Source organism: Pristiophorus japonicus, chromosome 2 (assembly GCF_044704955.1).
Source record: "Pristiophorus japonicus isolate sPriJap1 chromosome 2, sPriJap1.hap1, whole genome shotgun sequence".
In the NCBI taxonomy this organism is placed as follows: domain Eukaryota; kingdom Metazoa; phylum Chordata; class Chondrichthyes; family Pristiophoridae; genus Pristiophorus; species Pristiophorus japonicus.
Window position 1 is genome coordinate 337,304,010 of NC_091978.1, and position 23,169 is coordinate 337,327,178.

Sequence of the window (23,169 nt, forward strand, 5' to 3'; positions counted from 1 at the left end):
TGCAAGGGATTTATCGTTTAATTGACGGATACACAGCAATAGTTATTTGAACTAATTGTTTTATTTTGCTTCATACTGTTTCCCCCTCCCACCCCTTTGGGGAGTGCTTGTAGTATTGTAGTAGTGCACAAAACAGGACTGAAGTGAGGGAACATCGATAAATGTTCATACTATGTCTCTGCATCCTTTCTTCAACACAAATAAACACTTGCACATATTTATGAACAAATGGATTTCTTACTTTTATTTTTTTGATCAGTTTCTAAACTTTTACAAATAATTGGAAAATCACTTTTTTTTCATTTCTATGATAAAGTAAACATCTGGTTGCAATACATCATGAACTGAAGTATAAGACAACAGGCAAGCTGGATCTCTTGCATGATTCCAATGGCTTACAATGTAATGTTTGTATCCATGTACATAACCACACATGTACATTTACAAAGTATCATCCTCCCTGACTGTCTTTACAATTGTTACAGTGCTCGATGATATTTTTGCAATGTTTTTCTTAATTGCCCATACACATACTTAGCTGAAGGTAATAATGATGTATCTTCCAATACATATATATAACCCACCTCTGACAAACAGACGTTCAATGTTCTTTATTTTCCAATGGAGACCATTGTATCCATGTGACCCAAATAGTTGCCAACAAAATGAGCCCAGTACCAGCATCAGCTTGATCACCCCCCAAAAATCTCACCTGTATGTAAACAGTCGACACTGTATTTTCTGCAGAAAGCATTCAAAGCTATGTGTTAATGTTTCCTCATTTTGCTTCTCTTGATCATCATATTTTGCCTCTATTCTATTTATACGTGTTATTTATTTCATGTTCCAATAGATGACATTCCTGTCCTCACTTATTTTAGCAAAAACAAAGACGAGTATTATGTCTTCAAATACAATATTTTACGCAGGTCTATTTTCTCACTACAATTACTGAAACAGTGATTTCATCCCACCCCACCCATTCTGTTTCTTAGGCCGTGATTTCCCTTACCTCGGCCGGTCCATGGTGGGTGAAGTCACTGGTGGGTCTAATGACTAAAGCATGCGGTCCAAAATGATTTCACATTGATTGAGCTTGTTAAGCCCGCCCAACGCGTTTGCTGATCAATTGAAGGAAGTGGGTCTAATGACGTCATTTGATGATGTGTCATCAGCCGGTTTCCTTAAAGAGACCGTGCACAAATTAATTTTGACATTTGTGCTGTCAGTGTTCTACAGCATTGAGGTGCTGCAAACACTGACACTCATTGCACAGAAGTGCACGACTGCACCCAGGCTCTCCCATGACTCTCTCCATATGCTTATGGAGGGAGTCACAGCACGCAGGGAGGTTCTCTTCCCTTCCAATGAGTGGAAGAGACCGCCCCAGGACACCAACACAGTCTGGTTGCACATTGCACAAGAGGACACAAGCAGGGATGTCGTCAGGAGGACCTGGCTGCAGTGGCGCAAACCTTTCAATGATCTCAGTTGATCATGAAATGTTACTGCAAAGCCACACTCAACCTCATCCTGCTGTGCCACTCATCACATCCCCATCACTCTGCCTTCCCTATGCTACTCCTGCACATCCTCACTCACACCAACTTACCTTGCACCTCCACCCATACCTCTCTTTCTACATTATCACTTCCCCATCTCACTAGCCATCTCTCACACTCACCCTCATCCAACTCCAATCATACCAACAAAACACAAGGGTAGACACTTGTGTCTTTTATGCACTGTTCAAGTAAAGTTTCTGTTAATGTGGTGTCAAACATCAAAACCGTTATTTTCAACATTTTGCGTTCTCGGACAGATCTGTGTGCGCCTTTGGAAGTGGCTTAGTGAGTTGCAGTGAACGGTGGGACATAACGGTACCCTCCGCAATGGTGATGAGTGTGAAAGGAATGGCTTGGGCATTGTAGGCATGTTTTATGTTGGTATCAACCTGGCACATCATGTGGCAGCCAGGGTGTACAGCATCAAGTGAAGTAAATCTGGCCATGGTGAGGCCATCCTTGGCCTCCCTGGTAGCAGTGTGGTTGGGTGCTGATGCTCTGTGTTCTGTGCAGTGTCAGTTGATTGCAGAGAAGGTTGGTGTTGTTGTTGGTGCTGCTGATGTTGGGGCTATTCATGGTGGTATTCTGAGGACCAAGGTGAGTTAGTTTCAAGAGCACCGATGTTGATGTAATAGATGGCAGGTGAACTTGAGATGACAGAGGTGATCCGTCATTGGTGAGAGAGGTTGTTCCAATGAGGTGACACTGGATAGAGAGTTTACTCCAAACACTTGAAACCTGCATAAAGCTCATTCTGTCTTCCAAATGAAGTTAGCAACAGCTTCTGAGATTGGAAAGTGAACAGCCGAGATGGGAACTTTTATACCACATTTTCAGCTGTCAAGTAAACAGATGATTCCATGGTCACACAACTCCCGACTTCCTTGAAGTAGAGAAGTCACGAGAACTGGATGGGATGCATCTTAGGATGCTGAGGGAAGTGAAGGAAGAAATTATGGAGGTACTGGCCATAATCTTCCAATCCTCCTTAGAAATGCCAGAGGACTGGAGAATTGTAAATGTTACACCCTTGTTCAGAAAAGGATGTAAAGATAAACCCAGCAACTATGGGCCGGTCAGTTTAACTTCGGTAGTGGGGAAGCTTTTAGAAACAATAATCAGGGACAAAATTAACAGTCACTTGGATGTGTGGATTAATTAAGGAAAGCCAGCATGGACTTGTTAAAGGCAAATCGTGTTTAACCAACTTGATCGAATCTTTTGATGAGGTAACAGAGTGGGTTGATGAGGGCAATGCGGTTGATGTGGTGTTTGATAAAGTACCATATAATAGGTTCACCATGAAAGTTGAAGCCCATGGAATAAAAGGGATGGATATGAAATTGGCTAAGTGGCAGGAAACAGAGAGTAGTGGTGAATGGTTGTTTTTCGGACAGGAGGAAGGTATACAGTGGTGTTCCCCAGGGGTCGGTTCTAGGATCACTGCTTTTCTTGATTATATATTAATGTTTGGATGTGGGTGTACAGGGCACAATTTCCAAATTTGCAGATGATGCAAAACTTTGAAGTATAGTGAACAGTGAGGAGGAGAGTGATAGACTTCAAGAGGACTGTGGAATAGACGGACACGTGGCAGATGAAATTTAACGGGGTATATGTACACAAATCGTTGAAGGTAGCAGGGCAGGCTGAGAAAGCAGTTAACAAACTTTGAGGATCCAGGGCTTCATGAATAGAAGTATAGAGTACAAAAGCATGGAAATTATGATGAACCTGTATAAAACACTGGTTCGGCCTCAACTGGAGTATTGCATCCAATTCTGGGCACCACACTTTAGGAAGGATATGAAGGCCATAGAGAGGGTGCAGAAATGATTTACGAGAATGATTCCAGGGATGAGGGACTTCAGTTACGTGAATAGACTGGAGAAGTTGGGGTAGATAGAGAGAAACTGTTCCCATTGGCAGAAGGGTCGAGAACCAGAGGACACAGATTTAAGGTGATTGGCAAAAGAACCAAATGCGACATAACAAAAAACTTTTTTTTTCACAGCGAGTGGTTAGGATCTGGAATGTGCTGCCTGAAAGAGTGGTGGAGGATGACACAATCACCGCTTTCAAAAGGGAGTTGGATAAGTATCTGAAAGAAAAAAAATTGCAGCGATACGGGGATAGGGCGAGAAAGTGGGATTAGCTGAGGTGCTCTTGCAGAGAGCTGGCATGGGCTCGACGGGCTGAATGGCCTCCTTCCGTATTGTAACCATTCTATGATTCTATAATACATCTGTCAGAAATTTTTGAAGTCAGTGGTAATATAAAGCCAGTTGGTGTGTTAAACAGGCTGCCGATTTGGCCCCACCTACGACCGTGGAAGATCCAATGACTGCTCAATCAGCAAAAAGAAGGCTTTCCGATGAACCTGGTAAGTGATCATACACTAGTATCTCACAGCTTGAAGGCCCCATTGTACCATGGAACGATATGTGTGCTTAGCAAGGAAACATAAAAGCCCTGAAATTCTGTGAGGGTTCTCCTGGTGGGAGAGAGGCAGAACTCGCAGGGAAACGGCACAAACACCTGGCTTGGGTCTCCTGCAAGTTTCCTGCCGGAGTTTCGGCGAGGGACTGGGAAAAGCACCCACAGAATGTCAGGGCCACAAAGTGCAATTTCTTCTGAAGTAACCAATGTTCCCAACTGGAAGCGAACTTATAGTTAAAATTGCCATTTGAAATACAGGAATCTTTAAAGTTTCCGTAAAGACAAACCTTAACAACAAAATAGGTTCCGACAATCACAGTAAATGTCAGCAGCTGGTGTAGTAAATATGATTCAGTGTCTAGATGAGACACACACAACCCTGTCTTTTATAATGCCTTTGGAGAAATACCAACAGCATGTGATCTTAAAATATAATCTCCTTGTTTACAAGCAAAACAATAAGCACAGCTATATCTCCAGCACAACTGCATTACTTTATATAAAAAGTAATTCTGACTTTGTACATCTACAAAATAAAGTGGTCGGCCTGTACATTTGCACTTTCAGAAAAAAAAGATACCACATTAATAAATTCTAGCTCATCATTAGAAAGTCTATGTACATTAATTACAGAAAAAAAGAGTAAACGCACAAATGCTGAAATCCTGTGGGTGAGGGGGTTCTCCTGGTCTCCTGCCATAACTTTGATGGTTTGATGGAAAATCAGCAGAACTTTCCCCCCCCCTTCCCTCCACCACCTCTGAGAAATGGCATAAATAATTGTTTCCGCCTGGCTAGAGACCAGGAGGACACCTCACCACAGAATTTCAAGGCCGCAGAATGTCCCAGTATTTTATTTTTGAAGTATTAGGAAAAGATTAGGATTCCAGTGTTGAAATGGCCAAGCATTTCTTTGACCTTTGCAATCTCACAATATTCCTAACGATCAGGAGCTAATCAGTCGTTATGTTGTTCTGCTGGCACTACCTCCAGAATAATCTGCAGTGTCTTGGTCATTGAATCTGCAACAGAAAACAAAAGGTTATAAATGCCTTATCCACGGTCATTTAGTCCGAGGAGAAATAAAAAGAAACAAAAAGCATGAGTGCTTTAATCTGAAATAAAAGCACAACATTTTGAAAATGCACTGCAGTCAGTATCTTCAAGAGAAAGATAAATTAACATTTCAGATGTGAGCCTTCATAAGAATTATACCTCAACTGTTATTATTTTTTTTTCATTTCTTGACCAAACTTCTGTACATTTCCAGTATTTTCTGTTTTATTTCCGGGAATCTATTGAATGGAGGGTGTTTTGACACATGTGTGGCTGACTATTAATAGAGTGTAATGCAAATTTTCACCAATAGCTATCCAATGATGTTAAACAAATATCAGATGCCCCATTTTTGTTGTGCGCATTGGATTTCATTAAGTTGGGAATATGACCGCATTGAGGAATGCAATATTTTTCCACTTTCATCTTGAAGTGGAACTGGCTCCCAAATCAGGAATGGTAAGGATCAAATATAAGATTTATCCCTTCACACTGATCCACTGCACTAGCCATATAAGGCAAATTAATGCTTGTTATCAGGGATGACCTCCCAAAGGAATAAACAATTCAAAGTAACCTGAATTAAAATGACTTAGAGTAATTTGTAAATGTCTGAACTTTAGTCCAGTACAGATGTTTACACACTCTTATTTCTGTGGGTTTCTCTTGTAATAATTATGAGAAATTGAGTGCCAGGAAAGTGTTGCTTCTCTATTTTAATAGATTCTTACTGACTGGCTCAATTTTCTGGGATATACATCAATCCACCTAGCTGCTTCGCTTCTATCAATCCATCCAATTTCTCTGCCTGTGTGTTCATCTCTGTAAATTCCTTATAATTTACTGAATCCAGTATATTTTAAGTTCCCTGGGGGTTGACGGACTAAGGGGGAAGATTTCTGTTTTCTATTTGTATCAGAATCATAAATCCATTCAGTTCATCTTTTGTGGAAAGCTTTCTCTTCAGTATTCCTAGTTTGAAAAGTACACTACCAATTTTATCTATTCACTAATCTTGGAGGTGCGATGAAATCCTTGCAACCTTTATTTTATTTTTAATTTTCAGGTTGAATCTTTCAAAAACATCTCAATAAGTTCACTTGCAGGCACAAGGAGATCAATATGACTTTTTTTCTCCTCCGTCTAGCTAACACATTCACTTATTACTTTTTGCCACTTCAATACTTGGACAGCTTGCTAATTATTTAACAATGCATCATGGAATATTGCAATGAAATAAAATAACTTTAGCAATTTGGTGACAAACAATTCAGCTTCGAATTTCTACAATTGATGTTGTGATTCAATGGCAATCCAGAATAGTTTGGTTATACCAATATGACTGAAGTTTCAAAATCTATGTTCCCTGACAGTGTACTGGCACTAGCGTATTCACAATATATGGATTCCCCAGTGATCTAATAACTATATGCCTGTCCTAATATGTCTAGTTAGAGTCAAAAAATAAGGAACAATCTGTTCCTATATAGGGAATGTATTTTAGACCATTGAATAATGGAAAAGAAATTGAGGGTAAGATTTGTAACCAACTGTAATAATGGGGTACTTTAATTAAAACTTTCCTTAAATAGTCTGGAAAAGACAAATGTTTATTGTAAAAATGAAGAGGGATTATTAAAGTGCATCCAAAACCATCTCCGTAAAAGTATATTGCATGTACAAACAGGACAGATGCAGTGCTAGATCTTGTTCTGTTTAATGAAGTAGGGCAGGTAAGCAACCTGCAAGTAGGACAGCACGTGGGAAATAGTGACATAACCTAATTAGATTCACTCTGAAAAATAAGCAAAAGATAAAGTAGAGCTCAAGATAAACCTGTTGGGACTGGAATTTAGCTAATTTCAATGGCATGGAAGGAGACCTAGCCCAGATTAATTGGTGAAAAAGTGGAAGATCAAACAGCGAAGAATCAATTGGAGACATTGAAATGGGAGATGAGCACGGTATCTCCTTCACGGCAAACGAGCCAAAGGTGGGCAGCGAAAACGTTACAAGGATACCCTCAAAGACTCCCTGATAAAGTGCAACATCCCCACTGACACCTGGAAGACCTTGGCCAAAGACCACCCTAAGAGGAGGAAGTGCATCCGGTAGGTCGCTGAGCACCTTGCATCTCGTCGCCGAAAGCATGCAGAAATCAAGGGCAGACAGCGGAAAGAGTGCGCGGCAAACCAGTCCTACCCACCCCTTCCCTCAACGCCCCACCTGTGACAGAGACTGCGGTTCTCGTATTGGACTATTCAGCCAACTAAGAACTTATGTTAAGAGTGGAAGCAAGTCTTCCTTGACTCCGAGGGACTGCCTATGATGATGATGATGATGATAGCATGCTGACTAAGTGAACTAAAGAGAATACGTCAAAACCAGTGGGTCCATGGACAAATAGAGAGATGAGAGAAATAATGGAGGTTATTTTGACTTTGGGTGAAAGTGTAAAGCGGATGATATAGGATCAGCTACCCGTTATATGCCTCTCCCGATTGTCCTTTCCATCAATGTAGCTGATCCGATAACGCCCGTTTGACTCTATCCTCCAAAATCAAAATTACCCCCAATGAGTTTGAAAAAGAAGTATGAAATAAATACAGAGGGGGGTACAGAAGAAAACTATGAATATTATAAAATGAAATAAAAGGAGAGGGATTAGGAAGGTTAGGAGGGACTAAATTTAGGACATATGGGGGCCGAAATTCAGGCCCGCCAGAAAGTTGGCGCATTTATCATTTTTTAAGTGATTTCACCACCATCTCGGAATAGGTCGATATTCAGGTCTTATCTTTTTTTTAAGCGGCCAGGAAGTCGATCATAATGGGGGTGGAAGTGCAGCGGTAAGTGCTGGTGAGGGGTGGAAGTGGAGGATGGATGGATTCTCCGCCGCTGTCACTCAGCAGCAGAGCGGTGGTGATTTCATTGTGCGTCTGCATCACCACGTCTCTCCCCTCCTTTAAAGGGGAGAGAATCGGCAAATCTTTAGGATCGGCCACCAAGGAGGGTTTCGGCTGGGCCAACGGCCTGGCACCCAAGAGTGGGTGCCAGACTACCTGTTGGCAGCCTGGCCAAACCAGAGGGCACAATAGTCCGGCCAACATGGAAGTTGGTCGGCAAAAAAAGTAAATGGCGGCGGCCGCATTGAGCCCTCGCCTTTAATGGCTGCTGCGCAGAGGGAATGAAAGGTGCACCGATAGAAAAAGCTGTCGGGGCACCGCTTGACGAGCATTAGATCTTTCGGCCTGAATATTGAGGTGGGGGTCCCGGCAGTGCGCGCATTGATGACGTACTTATGGCTGCTCGGCAGTGGTGGGGCGGAAGTGGGGACCACCAGAAACCACCCCCACCCCCCCCCCTGAATTTGGCTGGCGGCAGCCATTGCACCAGAAATCGTCGGCCATTGGATTCCGCCGCCTGGCCGCTATATTCCAGCGCTAACGGGCTGTATCGGGACCCTGAATTTGGGCCCGGGGATTAAAGAAAATCTATCCAAATGGATAGAGGGCTGGCTGGGAGACAGAAAGCAAAGAAAAGGGTGGAAACTCATGATTTTCAGACTGGTGAGATACAGTTAATGGTGTGCCCTAAGGATCTGTGCTGGAACCTCTTTTATTTTCCATTAAAAAAAAATGATTTTGATGTAGGCACAAGGGAAATAATATCAAAGTTTGCTGATGATACCAAAACAGGCAGTATGACAGATTGCAAGGAATAATGCAAAGATTATAAAAGGTTATGGATAAGCTAGAGTGGGAATATTCGTGGCAGATCCAGTTCTATGCAGAGAAATGTGAAGAAATACAATTTGTGAAAAAGCACAGTGAAAGGAAGTATACCTTAAGTGGTAAGGCTCTTAAAATGAAGGAATAGAGAGATATCAGAGTGATATTTAAAGGTGCAGGTAGAAAGGCTCTAAAAAGGATAAATGTGTTTTATTCAGTTGACCATTAAATATATAAGAAAGGAGGTGATGTTGAATCTGAAAAGACATTGACTAAGTTACACCTGGAGTATTGAGTGCAATTCTTAGCAGCCCATTGTAGGAAGGAAAGTAGACCCATAGAAGGGGTAGAAAAATTATTCACTCGAATGATATCAGGAATGTGAGTATATAGTTATTATGAAATGCTTGAAAAATTGGGAGATTTTTCACTAGAATAGAAAAGGACCAGGAGGGATGTAATAGAAATTTGCAAAATAATAAAAAAAAATGTTCAGAGGCTAACTAATGAAAGATAGTTTCCACTGGTTAGTAAATCAGTTACAAGAGGACAGAGACTCGGGATTGTTCCTAGAAGAAGAAAGGAAGTTCGAAGACATTTTTCACATAGATGTTTAGAACAACATGGAATGCTTTATTACATGTGGCTATTGAGGTAAGGACTATAAAACACAGATTAAATGAAAATTGGACAAGCACGTGAAAAGGAAGAATCTAAAAGGATACAGAAAAAGGGGGAATCGAATTAAAGTAGACTGCTCCATTTGAAGAGCTTGCACAGGTAGGGGGAAGATAAACTGAATAGCTACTGCATGTATTGTGAATGTTATGATTCTATGGGTTCCTCAGCAGTTCAGTAGCTGTTTATCACTAATTTTGAGTCAGTGTAATGGCTGAGGGCATGCCCTAATTTGCAGTCTAGTTGCATGATGTCTGTCCCAATTCCATAGCAATCAACTAGCTATATACATGTTGCTTCCTTGGGAATACAATGGGAATACAATGAGATACAATGGGATCCAATAAGTTATGATTTTGTGGTGGTCTGCAGTGATGTTCAATTGTTTTTCAGGATTTGGCATGCTCGATTCAATTTGTTCAACAAGGAATAATTTTTCTGCAAAATAAAATCAATAAACCATAGGATATGATAAGATTAATTAGCATGGAGTGATAGATTCTTTATCTCTAGCACACTGAGGTAAATATGACCAGTGTCATTAGTGTTGGACTCAGGCCAGAACTTCCTGTTATTATGCTTGGGTGTAAAGGGTGGGGCACATAGTATAAAATCGGGCGTGCAGATTTTACACCAGTAACAGAGTCTGTCTGATCATCTGCCCATTTAAATTAATAGTCAGAAAATTGGACAGGCTCCATTCTGGGACAGTTGAGGCGATAAATGGGAGCCTGTTGGTCTCCAGCTACTCACAGGTGGGGAAATTGGTCTCCCACTGGAAACTGCTGCAAAATGAGCAGATCGATCGGCCTGAAATGAAGATGAAGGCCTGAGACTCGCTGGAAATTTGTCCTCATCTACATAATACCGACGAACTGCGGATGTCAATTGGGCATCCTGCTGCAGCTTCTCACCTGGGGGTCTTCTCAAAATTTGGGCAGCTTGGTGTCTGAGCCAGCTCACAGGGTAGGTACTGAAGAGCGGGGAGCAGTGGGGGAGGTGAATGTAAGGGTGACGAACACGGCAGCAGCCAACGGCATTCCTGTGGATCCAGGAGCGGCACTCCTGCTTCTCTTGGCTCCACATGAAGATATGGAAACTTACCTGTTCTTCAGCGGCCTCCAGCGGGCCTTTTACAGTTGGTTAGGCTGCTGTAAATCTGAGAGGATAAACTGAGAGGAACATTTGCAGTGCATGCTTTGCTCAGTTTTTATGGATTTGGCATTGGTGTCCTAAAACTGGCGTCAGCCCCTGATTAGCATATTCAAAAGGGCCACTGTCTTTTCTGGCAATGGGTCTCCAGAATAACTTTTCAGTACTATATTGGATTATTGTAAGGCAATTTCCTTAAACTGTTCCTTGTATACTTTTGATGACATAATGGTTATCACAGCCCCAGTGTCCAATTCAAATTTACACTTTATACATTATATCCAGACCTGGATTTTTGTCTTTCCTTCTGTTGATTTCTCACAGTGCTATGATATGAGTTGGAAATTTGTTTTCTTCTCCCTGCCTCCAACCTAGCAGCACCTACTGGCTTCTGGCAACACTTAACTAAATGACCAGATTCTGTGCAGTTATGTTATATGACCTTCTTACAAAAACATTGTCCGGATGATTTACTTTACCACACCTCCAACATGATCGAGTGAGGCTTTTCACTCTGGAGCTGTTGGACCTGTGACATGTAACTCACTGTCATGCCTGGTAGCAGTCTCCATTCCAAATGCTATTTCAAGAACCCTGCGTGAGTCTGTCTTCTACCAAGTTTCCACTGTATTGATTTTCCTTTCAAACCTCAGACAAAGTGGTCTCCTACTGCATTGTCGAGAAACCCACCAAAGTCACGTTTCGCAGTTTACTCAGTTCTGTCACAAACTGAGAACCATTTTCATCATCCCTTTGCCCCCCTCTGGTTAAACATGAACCTTTCCGCAAGTAGATTTGGGCTCAGGTGCTCTCTGATCATTGGACTACCTCCTCACATATTTTGTTTTCAGAGCAGGAGCGATCAGATTCTTAATCAATGTATATGGTGTATGTCTGCAGATTATAAGCAAAATTGCTCTCTTTTTGACATGTATTACAAGTTCATTTGCCTCAAAATAAAAATTAAGGACTAGAAATTCCACATTGCACCAATGTTAAAAAGTTGTAAGCTTAGCGCCAGGCACTAAGCAATCTGCATGCCCGAAAAATTGAGTTGCTGCGCTGAAAGAATGCAGGGGAGCGCTGAATCAGGCACCAATGGCTTGGGGGAGTGGCATTAGGCTCCAAGCGATAACAAATATGAGATGTTGTATAATCGGGAGTGAGCATTGACGAAGGTGCCTTCCAGCCATTAAAGGGGAGGGTCACTGGAGTCTGCACACCAGCACCCAGTGATTCGGGGAGTGCAGAACGGCGATATGCTGTGGGATGAAATGCAAAGTCCTTTGACGGCCCGTAACACTCCGGGGACTAAGCAGCCTTTATTTATGCTCTCTGCCACCCATAACTGACTTTTGGAATGGAAGTACTGGGGTGCGTCCCGTTAAGCAGCGCCCCGCCAGCTGCCAGCTGGCTTGTTCACACCCCCGCTCCCTGGCGCTGTCAGTGCCAGGCGGTAAGCCGGGGGTGCTACTGAAGTTTGCAGATCAAGCGCCCAGCACACTCGCTGACGTCACGATCTACATGGCGAAAGATGCCGGGGTGGTAACTGCTATCGCTGGCACTATGGGGCCAACGAATGTGACATGCAGCGCGGATTTGTCCCGCTGTGGTGCTACTCCTGAACGCCCGATTAATGCCTCCTTCAGGCACTAATAAGAACTGCTAAGCGGCCGAATTTCTCCCCTTAATTCTTTCCACATACTTACTCCAGCTCAACCTCATTGATACTCTCTAAGATTTTTTAACTAATGCCAACATAACCTAAGTAACAAAGATGTCCATAATTCAATTTTTTTTAAAACAATGTGATAACAGTGGTGCAAAGGATAAAGGTTATGTCTGAATAAACACTCAGTGGGTATAACTAACTGATTTTATTGCCAGACCCTTTTAACTGTCCCATCAAAGAATAACAAAGGAATACTACAATGTGCTTACTCTCATCAGAAGGCAGTCGAGTGTTCAATTAACAATATGCAAGTACCATATCACACGCCCCTAAACTGCTGTGGACTCCAGAGTTGCCAGGGAAAAAACACCAATGGTGGTTGTCAGTTACTGTACTACATTGCCACACAATGTAGGCCCAACTTTGGCAACACGATGGCAAGGTAAGTGAGGCTGGTCTGCTCCCTACAGAGACACTAAACCCCACCGTAAGAGGTGGCTTCAGCAGAACTTCTGAAGTCAACAGCTCTGTGCTGGGAAATCTAAACATTCCCTTCAATTTTATTTGTTTCTTTCCTTATTGGAGCCCAGCGTCAGTTCAGTGTCGATGGGCCCAAATTTCCCCAGGAGTTGCTCTGTTTTTTTTTGGAGCAACTTTATTTTTCTGGAGTATCTTTTTAGTTGCAATTCTGACCATTTAATTTGCACCAGTGTAAGTGAGTTAGTTAGGTTTTTTTTTAGTTTCGTTTTTTTTTTCAAAAGGGGACATTACCAGCCACTTACGCCTGTTGCCAGCTAAAAGTTACTCCAAATTAACAGGCCAGCATAAGTGAGCACTCTTGTACGTTCAGAAAAACCTTGTGGTGACTTAAGAAATCAACGCAGGCAGCCAGAGATGTTGGGGGAGGAAACCATGCAAAGCACTCAACACTTTCACAACAACATTAAAGAAGCATAAATACATTTAAAGCACCAAGCACTAAACAAAGCAGTACATTTGCACCAAACACAAAAAGTAAGAACCAATTAATTAACAAATAAAAAATAGAAGGAATCCTGCAGCTAAAGCACCAAGACCAAAGTAATAAGCAATCAATCAATAAATAAATAACAAATAAAAAAATAGAAGTCCTACCTTAGGGAACGCAGCGGGCTGCCGATGAGGGAGCCCATTTGGCCAGGGCTAGGGACGGCGTGCTTCGGGCCCCTCCCACACAGCCTGCAGCACGTACTCACAGATTCAGACTCTAGCGCGCATGTGCAGAGGTCCTGGCACTGTTTTCCACGCCGGGACCTGGCTCTGCCCCCAATCCACTGGGCCACGCTACGCCACCACCGAGGGGAGGCTGGGGAGCGGCCAGAATCAGGAGAAAGATTTTCGGTGCGCTTGGAGATAGACAAAAGTGGTGCACCTCGGGTGAGGGTGCCAGAAAAAGAGGTTGGGGAAATTTGAGCCCGATGTCTCTGTCTCGTATCTCAGAATTCACTCGCTGCACAAGGGGAAGGGGTGTTTCTTTATGCAGCAGAGTAAACTGCAGTTACACAGACTACTACCTTCTCTTCAGCTGTCAGCGATGCTAAAGTACCTACTGAATGGAAGGCAACCAATCAGCTCATTAGAAATTTCCTCAGCTATTGAATAAATGTTCTAGCAGTAAGAGAGGTAGTGTTTAATAGGAAGGCACTGTTCCAATATGAGTGATGCTGTGTTAACTACATTCAACCCACATGAGAGGAACAATCATACAGCAAAGGAACAATGAGTCTCTGAAGTGATTTGTATCAATGGATTAAATGTCAGGTTGGAAAATGTGTCTTTATAGTAACTGCAGAACAAGGGAGCACAAGCTGAATCAAAGAATGATGTTTCTTTTTGCAAACAAAATCAGTTATAAAATATTAGAGGCTCCTGTAAAGTTCCCCTTTTACCGATGTGGGCCCACTTAATGCTCCGTGAAGAAATGGGATGTGCTAAGAACCGTTGAACTTCTCAAACAATTGGAACCAGTTTCTGGTTGCTTCAGCAACAACCCTTCCTAAAATCTTGCTTAATGCATCATTAATAAATCTCTCTCTTTTTCTTCTTTTCTTTCAGGTGCGAGATGAGTGATATTGCACGATGTGCCGGGGAAAGGAACTACCAACAGCTGCAATTGTGATGGGGGTGATGGAGAATGTATCTCTGAGTGGCTCCCTTCCCATCACCGCCTTCAAACTATTATTCTTTCCCCACCCACTTGCTCCCATCATATCCCCTACTCCTTCACATAATCTCAGAATAAGGAACCGCCCATTTAAAACTGAGATGAGGAGGAATTTCTTCTCTCAGAGGGTGGTAAATCTATGGAATTCTCTGCCCCAGAGAGCTGTGGAGGCTGGGTCATTGAATATATTTAAGGTGGAGATAGACAGATTTTTGAACGATAAGGCAGTAAAGGGTTATGGGGTACGAGCAGGGAAGTGGAGCTGAGTCCATGATCAGATCAGCCATGTTCTTATTGAATGCAGGCTCGAGGGGCCAAATGGCTTACTCCTGCTCCTATTTCTTATGTTCTTATGTTCTTATTTTCACTTTCCCAATCCTCATTCACATTCATACTACCATTTCACTTCTATCACTAACCCATTTCTTCCTCTTTTCAACATCATCATCATCATGACCGGTCTCTCCTATCAAGGATGATGCTTCCAAGCCAGGAAAGGATGAGTTCACGGGTGTTTCGATGAAGGACCTAATATTCCAGGTCCCGAACTACATCCTGAAGGGTGGAAGATGTCTGTGTGTGGATTTTATTTAACGTGTGGTGGCCGTTGCACACCAGCCATCACACGGGCTTGACAGAACGATGTCTTGGTTCAGTGGCAAGGATTAACCAAGACAACTGGAGACCAGCTCTGATACATGGACCTAGTGCGCACACATATTGCAGTGTGGCCTGGCCTGTGCTGCCCCTGGGCCCTCGCCTCTTCTGGGCCCCAAACTCATGCCTGTCTTGGGCCCCAATCACATCACTCTGCAATCTCTTCCCCTTTAAACTACCTGCTGAATTATGGTCTCCCTTTTCCTTGCTTCACTATCACCCACTTGACCCATAGACCTCAATCCAATCGCCCCTACACCCATTTGCTCCCCCCAAGAGGCGTGATGTCCCCTCAGCCTCAACCAGTTCCTTCATAGACATCTTTCCTATCTGTTTCCCTCAAAGAGGCATGGTTTTCTTTCAAAATGTAACTTTTTACAAAAAAGAAATTAAATTAGAATGTGGAACAAAACTGTGGGAGTTTATTTTTGTCTCTCTAACATTCTGTTTTTCGACATGAAGAGACAAGATGAAAATGGCAAGAAAAAATTGCCTACTTACTGCCAGAGAACATAAGAACATAAGAATTATGAGCAGGAGTAGACCATTTGGCCCCTCGAGCCTGCTCCACCATTCAATGAGATCATGGCTAATCTGATCTTGGTCTCCACTCCACTTCCCTACCCGCTCCCCATAACCCTTGACTCCCTTATCATTCAAAAATCTGTCCATCTCCACCTTAAATATATTCAATGACCCAGCCTCCACAGCTCTCTGGGGAGGAGAATTCCAAAGATTCACGACCCTCTGAGAGAAGAAATTCCTCCTCCATTTTAAATGGGCGACCTCATATTCTGAAATTATGCCCCCTAGTTCTAGCTTCCCCCACGAGGGGAAACATCCTCTCTATATCTATCCTCTCAAGCCCCTTCAGAATCTTATATGTTTCAAGAAGTTCCCCTCTCATTCTTCTAAACTCCAATGAGTATAGGCCCAACCTGCTCAACCTTTCTTCATAAGACAACCCCTTCAACCGAGGAATCAACCTCGTGAACTTTCACTGAACTGTCTCCAATGCAAGTATATTGGCTCCATGACAACATGCAAGCCGTGATTCTGACTAACGGATCCACCAGAGACCCAATCTACGTCTGGACCAGGGTCAAACAGGGCTGCGTCATCGCGCCAAGCCTCTTCTCGATCTTCCTCGCTGCAATGCTTCACCTCACAGTCAACAAGCTCCCCGCTGGAGTGGAACTAAACTATAGAACCAGTGGGAACCTGTTCAACCTTCGGCACCTCCAGGCTAGATCCAAGACCATTCCATCTTCTGTCATCGAACTACAGTACACGGACAACGCTTGCATTTGCGCACATTCAGAGGCTGAACTCCAAGCCATCATCAACATCTTCACCGAAGCGTATGAAAGCATGGGCCTTACACTAAACATCCGTAAGACAAAGATCCTCCACCAACCTGACCCTGCCACACAGCACTGCCCCCCTGGTCATCAAAATCCACGGTGCAGCCTTGGACAACATGGACCACTTTCCATACATCAGGAACTTACTATCAGCAAGGGCAGACATCAACAACAGGTTCCAACACCGCCTCCAGTGTGCCAGTGCAGCCTTCGGTTGCCTGAGGAAGAGGATGTTTGAAGACCAGGACCTCAAATCTGGCACCAAGCTTATGGTCTACAGGGCTGTAGTGATACCCACCCTCCTATATGGCTGCCGTGAACCATATGCAATAGACACCTCAAATCGCTAGAGAAATACCACCAACGCTGTCTCTGCAAGATCCTGCAAATCCCCATGGAGGATAGACGCACCAACATCAGTGTTCTCGATCAGGTCAACATCCCCAGTATTGACGCATTGTCCAGAGTCGACCAGCTCCGTTGGGCGGGCCACATCACCCGCATGCCTGACACAAGACTCCCAAAGCAAGCGCTCTACTCGGAACTCCTACATGGCAAGCGAGCCTCAGGTGGGCAGAGGAAACGTTTCAAGGACACCCTCAAAGCCTCCTTGATAAAGTGCAACATCCCCAACCAACACCTGGGAATCCCTGGCCAAAGACTGCTCTAAGTGGAGGAAGAGCATCTGGGAGGGCGCTGAGCACCTCGAGTCTCGTCGCTGAGAGTGTGCAGAAAACAAGCGCATGCAGTGGAAGGAGCGTTGGGAAAACCAGACTCCCCACCCACCCTTTCCTTCAATGACTGTCTGTCCCACCTGTGACAGAGACTGTAATTCTTCTATTGGACTGCACAGTCACCTGAGAACTCATTTTTAGAGTGGAAGCAAGCCTTCCTCGATTTCGAGGGACTGCCTATGATGATGATCCCTCCTTAAATAAGGAGTCCAAAACTGTACACATTACTCCAGGTGTGGTCCCACCAATGCCCTGTACAGTTGTAGCAGGACTCCCCTACTTTTGTACTCCACCCTCCTTGCAATAAAGGCCAACATTCCATTTGCCTTCCTAATTATTTGCTGTACCTTCATGCTAACTTTTTGTGTTTCATGTACAATGACCTCCAGATCCCTCTGTACTGCAGCATTTTGTAATCTCTCCCCATTTAACTAATAATTTGCTTTTTTATTTTTCATACCAAAGTGGATAACCTCACATTTTCCCACATTATACTCCATCTGCCAGATTTTTGACCATTCACTGAGCCTGTCTATATCTCTTTGCAGCTGCTTTGCGTCCTTCACACAATTTACTTTCCCACTTATCTTTGTATCATCAGCAAATTTGGCTACATTATACTCAGTCCCTTCATCCATGTCATTAATATAGATTGTAAATAGTTGAGGCCCCAGCACTGATCCCTGTAGCCAATCCTCTGTCTATGCTAATATACTATCCCCAACCCCGTGAACTCTTATCTTGTGCAGTAACCTATTATGTGGCCCCTTATCAAATGCCTTTTGGAAATCCAAATACACAACATCTACTGGTCCCTCTTTATCCACCCTGCTCATTACATCCTCAAGGAACTCCACCAAATTTGTCAAACCTAATTTCCATTTCATAAAACCATGCTGACTCTGCGTGACTGTATTATGAGAGGCTTTCCTATTTTGATTTTTGGGTAGACGTCAAATTATGTGGACAACCCTTCCACCGCAAATTGAAGTGAACCCAATTAATGTATTAAAATGAGGCTCCTGTGGCGTTGTTAGGACTCAAATACCATTTTTATGTCAACCAGTGCTATAACCACTGCTCTCTCAATCCGCCCACGAAACATGAGCTGGATAGGTCAGATGTAGCTATTTGCAGCTACTGAAAGGGATCATGACCTCCTGTTGATTAAAGCTGGAAGCATAGGAACATTAGGAACAGGAGCAGGCCATTCAGCCCCTCAAGCCTGCTCTGCCATTCAATTAGATCATGGCTGATCTGCACCTCAACTCCATTTTCCCACCTTTGCTCCATATCCTTTGATACACTTATGTAACACAAATCTGTATCTATCTCAATCTTGAAAGCTCCAACTGACCCAGTATCTATGATCTTTTAGGTGAGAGAGTTCCAGATGTCTACTGTCCTTTGTGTGAACAAGTGTATCCTGATCTCACTTTTAAATAGCCTAGCTCTAATTTTGAGATTATGTCGCCTTGTTCTTGATACCCCCCCACCAGAGGAAATCATTTCTCTGTGTCTACCCTATTAAATACTTTTAACATTTTAAACACCTTGATCTTTTATACTTAAGGGAATACAAGCTAAGTTTATCCAACCTGTCCTCATAATTTAACCCTCTAAACCCTGGTGTCATTCTGGTGAATCTGTGCTGTACCCCCTCCAAGGTCAATATATCCTTCCTGAGGTACAGTGCCCAAAACTGAATACAATATTGCAGATGGGGTCTATCCAAGACTCTATACAACTGAAGCATCACTTCTTGCCAACTGAAGCATGGCTTCTCTTTCCACTCCCGCATCGTTACCTCTGGTGTCCCCCAAGGATCTATGCTTGGCTCCTATTTCTCATCTATATGCTGCCCCTTGGCGCTATCATCTGAAAACAGTCAGTTTTCACATGTATGCTGACGACACCCAGCTCTACCTCTCCACTACTTCTCTGGACCCCTCCATTGTCTCTAAATTGTCAGACTGCTTATCCAGTACTGGATGAGCAGAAATTTTCTCCAATTAAATATTGGGAAGACCGAAGCCATTGTCTTTGGTCCCCGCCACAAACTGCGTTCCCTAGCCACTGATTCCATCCCTCTCCCTAGCATCTATCTGAGGCTAAACCAGACTGTTCGTAACCTAGGCATCATATTTGACCCTGAACTGAGCTTCCAGCCACATATCCGCGGCATAACTAAAACCGCCTGTTTCAACCTCCATACATTGCCCGCCTCTGCCCCTGCCTCAGCTCTTCTGCTGCTGAAACCCCCATTGATGCAGTTGTTACCTCTAGACTTGACTACTCCAATGCACACTTGGCTGGCCTCCCACATTCTACATGACGTAAACTTGAGGTCATCCAAAACTTGGCAACCCGTGTCCTAATTTGCACCAAGTCCCAATCATCCATCATCCCTGGCTCCCGGTTAAACAACGCCTCGATTTCAAAATTTTCATCCTTGTTTACAAATCCCTCCATGACCTTGCCCCTCCATATATTTGTAATCTATTTCAGCTTCACAACCCCCAGAGATGTCTGCAATCCTCAAATTCTGCCCTCTTGAGCATCCCTGATTATAACTGCTCAACCATCGGTAGCCATGCCTTCAGCTGCTTGGGCCCTAAGCTCTGGAATTCCCTCCCTAAACCTCTTCACCTCTCTACCTCTCTTTCCTCCTTTAAGACGCTCCATAAAAACTTCCTCTTTGACCAAGCTTTTGGTCATCTGCCGTAATTTCTTGTTATGTGGCTTGGTGTCAAATTTATCTGTTTTGTCTTATAACACTGCTGTGAACGCCTTGGGACATTTTACTATGTTAAAGGCGCTATATAAATAAAATTTGTTGTTGTTGTTGTTGCCTTTTGTATTCCACAACCTTGCAAATAAAGGCCAGCATTCTATTAGCGAGTGTCTCACCTCCTGACTCCCCAAAGCCTTTCCACCATCTATAAGACACATCAGGAGTGTGATGGAATACTCTCCACTTGCCTGGATGAGTGCAGCGACAACAACACTCAAGAAGCTCGACACCATGCAGAACAAAGGAGCCCACTTGATTGGCAACTCATCCACCACCTTAAACATTCACTCCCTCTACTACCGGCACACCGTGGCTACAGTGAATGCCATCTACAAGATGCACATGCCAAGGCTTCTTCGGCAGCACCTCCCAAAGCTGCGACCTCTACCACCTAGAAGGACAAGGGCAGCAGGTGCATGGGAACACCATCATCTGCAAGTTCCCCTCCAAGTTACGCACTATCCTGACTGGAAATATATCGCTGTTCCTTCATCGTCGCTGGGTCAAATTCCTGGAACTCCCTCCCTAACAGCACTGTGGGAGTACCTTCACCACACAGACTGTAGTGGTTCAAGAAGACGGCTCACCACCAACCTCTCAAGGGCAATTAGGAATGGGCAGTAAAGGCTGGCCTTGCCAGTGATGCCTATAATCCCATGAACAAATGTTTTTAAATCCTTTTTGATTGCTTTTTGTAGCTGTCTACTGGCTTTTAATGATTTGTGTTCTTGGACTCCCAAAGTTCTTTGCTCTTCTACTGTTCCTAATTTCTCACCATTTACAAAAATACTCCAATTTATCTTTCTTGGATCCAAAATGGATTTCCTCACACTTGCCCACACTGAACTCCATTTTCCATAATTTTGCCCACTTACCTAAGCTGACTCTGTTCCTTTGCAACATTTGGACCCCACCTTCACTACCTACTTCTGACTTAGTGTTATCTGCAAGCTTAGATATATAACTCTTTATACCTTCATCCAAACCAATAACAAATATGGTGAAAACTTGAGGTCCCGGTACAGATCCCTGAGGAACACCGCTTGTCCCATCCCACCAATCAGAGTATCTACTCTATATCCCCAGTCTCTATCTCCAATCCCCAAACATTTCCAGCAATGGTCAAAAGGTTACCTCCAATTCCATGCACCCTCATTCTTACTAATAATGTCTAGTGAAGAAACTTATTGAATGCCTTGTCAATATAATCCATAGACATTCCCTTATCCATCTTATTAGTGATCATCTCAAAAACATTCAGCTAGATTAGTTGTACATGACTTACCCTTAACAAAGCCATATTGGTTCTCTCTGAGCAGCTCATATTTGTTCAAGTGCTCAGTCACTCTATCCCTAATGAGAGATTCTAGTAGCTTCTTCACAACTGGCATTAAATGGACACCCCTTAGTTACCTGGATTCTCTCTCCCTCTCTTAAATAGTGGAGTGACATGAGCATTTTTCCAGTCTAACAGCACAATTCCTCACTCAAGAGAGCTTTGAAATATTGGGCTAGAGTTTCCCTAACCTGTTTTTCTGGCGTCCTCAACCGAGGTGCGCCACTTTTGTCCGCCTCCAAGCGCGCTAAAAAAAGACGTCCGTATTCTGGCCACTCCGCAACCTCTCCTCGGCTGTGGCGCAGCATGGACCAATGGATTGGGGGTGGAGCCGGATCCTGGCGCTGAAAAAAGTGCCGGGACCTCTGCACATGTGCTCTAGAGTCTGCGCGCATGTACAGTAGCTCTTGGCAGGCTGTTTCTGCAAACGCGCGCTGCAGGCTGTGTGGAAGGGACCCGAAGCACGCAGTCCCTAGCCCTGGCCAAATGGGCTCCCTCATCGGTGGCCTGCTGCGTTCCCTAAGGTAAGACATCTATTTTTTATTTATTATTTACTGATTGATTTTGGTGCTTTAGGTGCAGGGTTCCTTCTATTATTTTATTTGTTATTGATTGATTGCTTATTACTTTGGTCTTGGTGCTTTAGATGCAGGGTTCCTTCTATTTTATTTGTTAATTAATTGCTTAATTATTTTTGTGCTTTGTTTGGTGCTTGGTGGTGCTTTAAATGTAGTTACTTGCGCCGATTCCTTAACTCTAGGTAAGGTTTTTCTGTGCGGACAGAAGTGGTAACATATATTGGCCTAAGTTAGTTTGGAGCAACTATTTGCTGGCCAAACGCCTAAAACAGGGGTAAGTGGCTGGGAATGCCCCCTTTAGAAAAAAAAACTGAATTAAAAAAACAACCTAACTAACTCACTTACACTGGCGCAAATTAAATAGCCAGAATTGCAACTAAAAAGATAGTCCAGAAAAATTAAGTTGCTCCAAAAAAAAAGGAGCAACTCCTGGAGAAACTTGGGCCCACATGATAACTAATGTTTCTGCAATTTCCCTACTTCTTTTAATACCTTGGGGTGGAAATCACCAGGTCCTGGGGATTTATCTATCCTTAGTCCTATTATTTGCTCCATTTTGTTACTTCTATTGAATAAATTCCTCCCCTTGATTCATTTTTACTTTTCGCCTATCACTGGTATTTTATCCTCTTCCTCTACTGTGAAAATAGATAGAAACATAGAAACATGGAAAATAGGAGCAGTAGTAGACCATTCGGCCCTTCGAGTCTGCACCGCCATTCAATATGATCATGGCCGATCCTCTATTTCAACACCATATTCCCGCTTTTTCCCCATACCTCTTGATGCCTTTTGTTTCTAGAAATCTATCTATCTCCCTCTTAAATATATTCAGTGACTTGGCCTCCACAGCCTTCTGTGGTAGAGAATTCCACAGGTTCATCACTCTCTGAGTGAAAACATTTCTCCTCATCTCAATCCTAAATTTCCAACCCCGTATCCTGAGACTGTGACCCCTTGTTCTAGACTTCCCAACGAGGAGAAACATCCTCCCGCATCCAGTCTATCCAACCCAGTCAGAATTTTATAAGTTTCAATGAGATCCCCTCTCATTCTTCTAAACTCTAGTGAATACAGGCCTAGTTGATCCAATCTCTCCTCATACGACAGTCCTGCCATCCCAGGAATCAGTCTGGTGAACCTTCGCTGTACTCCCTCTATGGCAAGTATATCCTTTCTTAGGTAAGGAGACCAATATTGCACACAATAC

The 23,169-nt window shown here is 43.4% G+C and overlaps 1 protein-coding gene across 1 annotated transcript in view; it reads right to left on the reverse strand.

The window, feature by feature from the left end:
* Positions 1-260: 260 nt before the first annotated feature.
* The window catches only part of LOC139248689 (cystine/glutamate transporter-like), a 249,247-nt gene continuing 226,338 nt past the window's right edge, over positions 261-23,169 (reverse strand). The window contains exon 12 of the mRNA XM_070872167.1: positions 261-5,026. Within this exon, the coding sequence (XP_070728268.1) occupies positions 4,962-5,026 (65 nt within the window). The 3' untranslated portion in view covers positions 261-4,961. The remainder of the gene's footprint in view (positions 5,027-23,169) is intronic.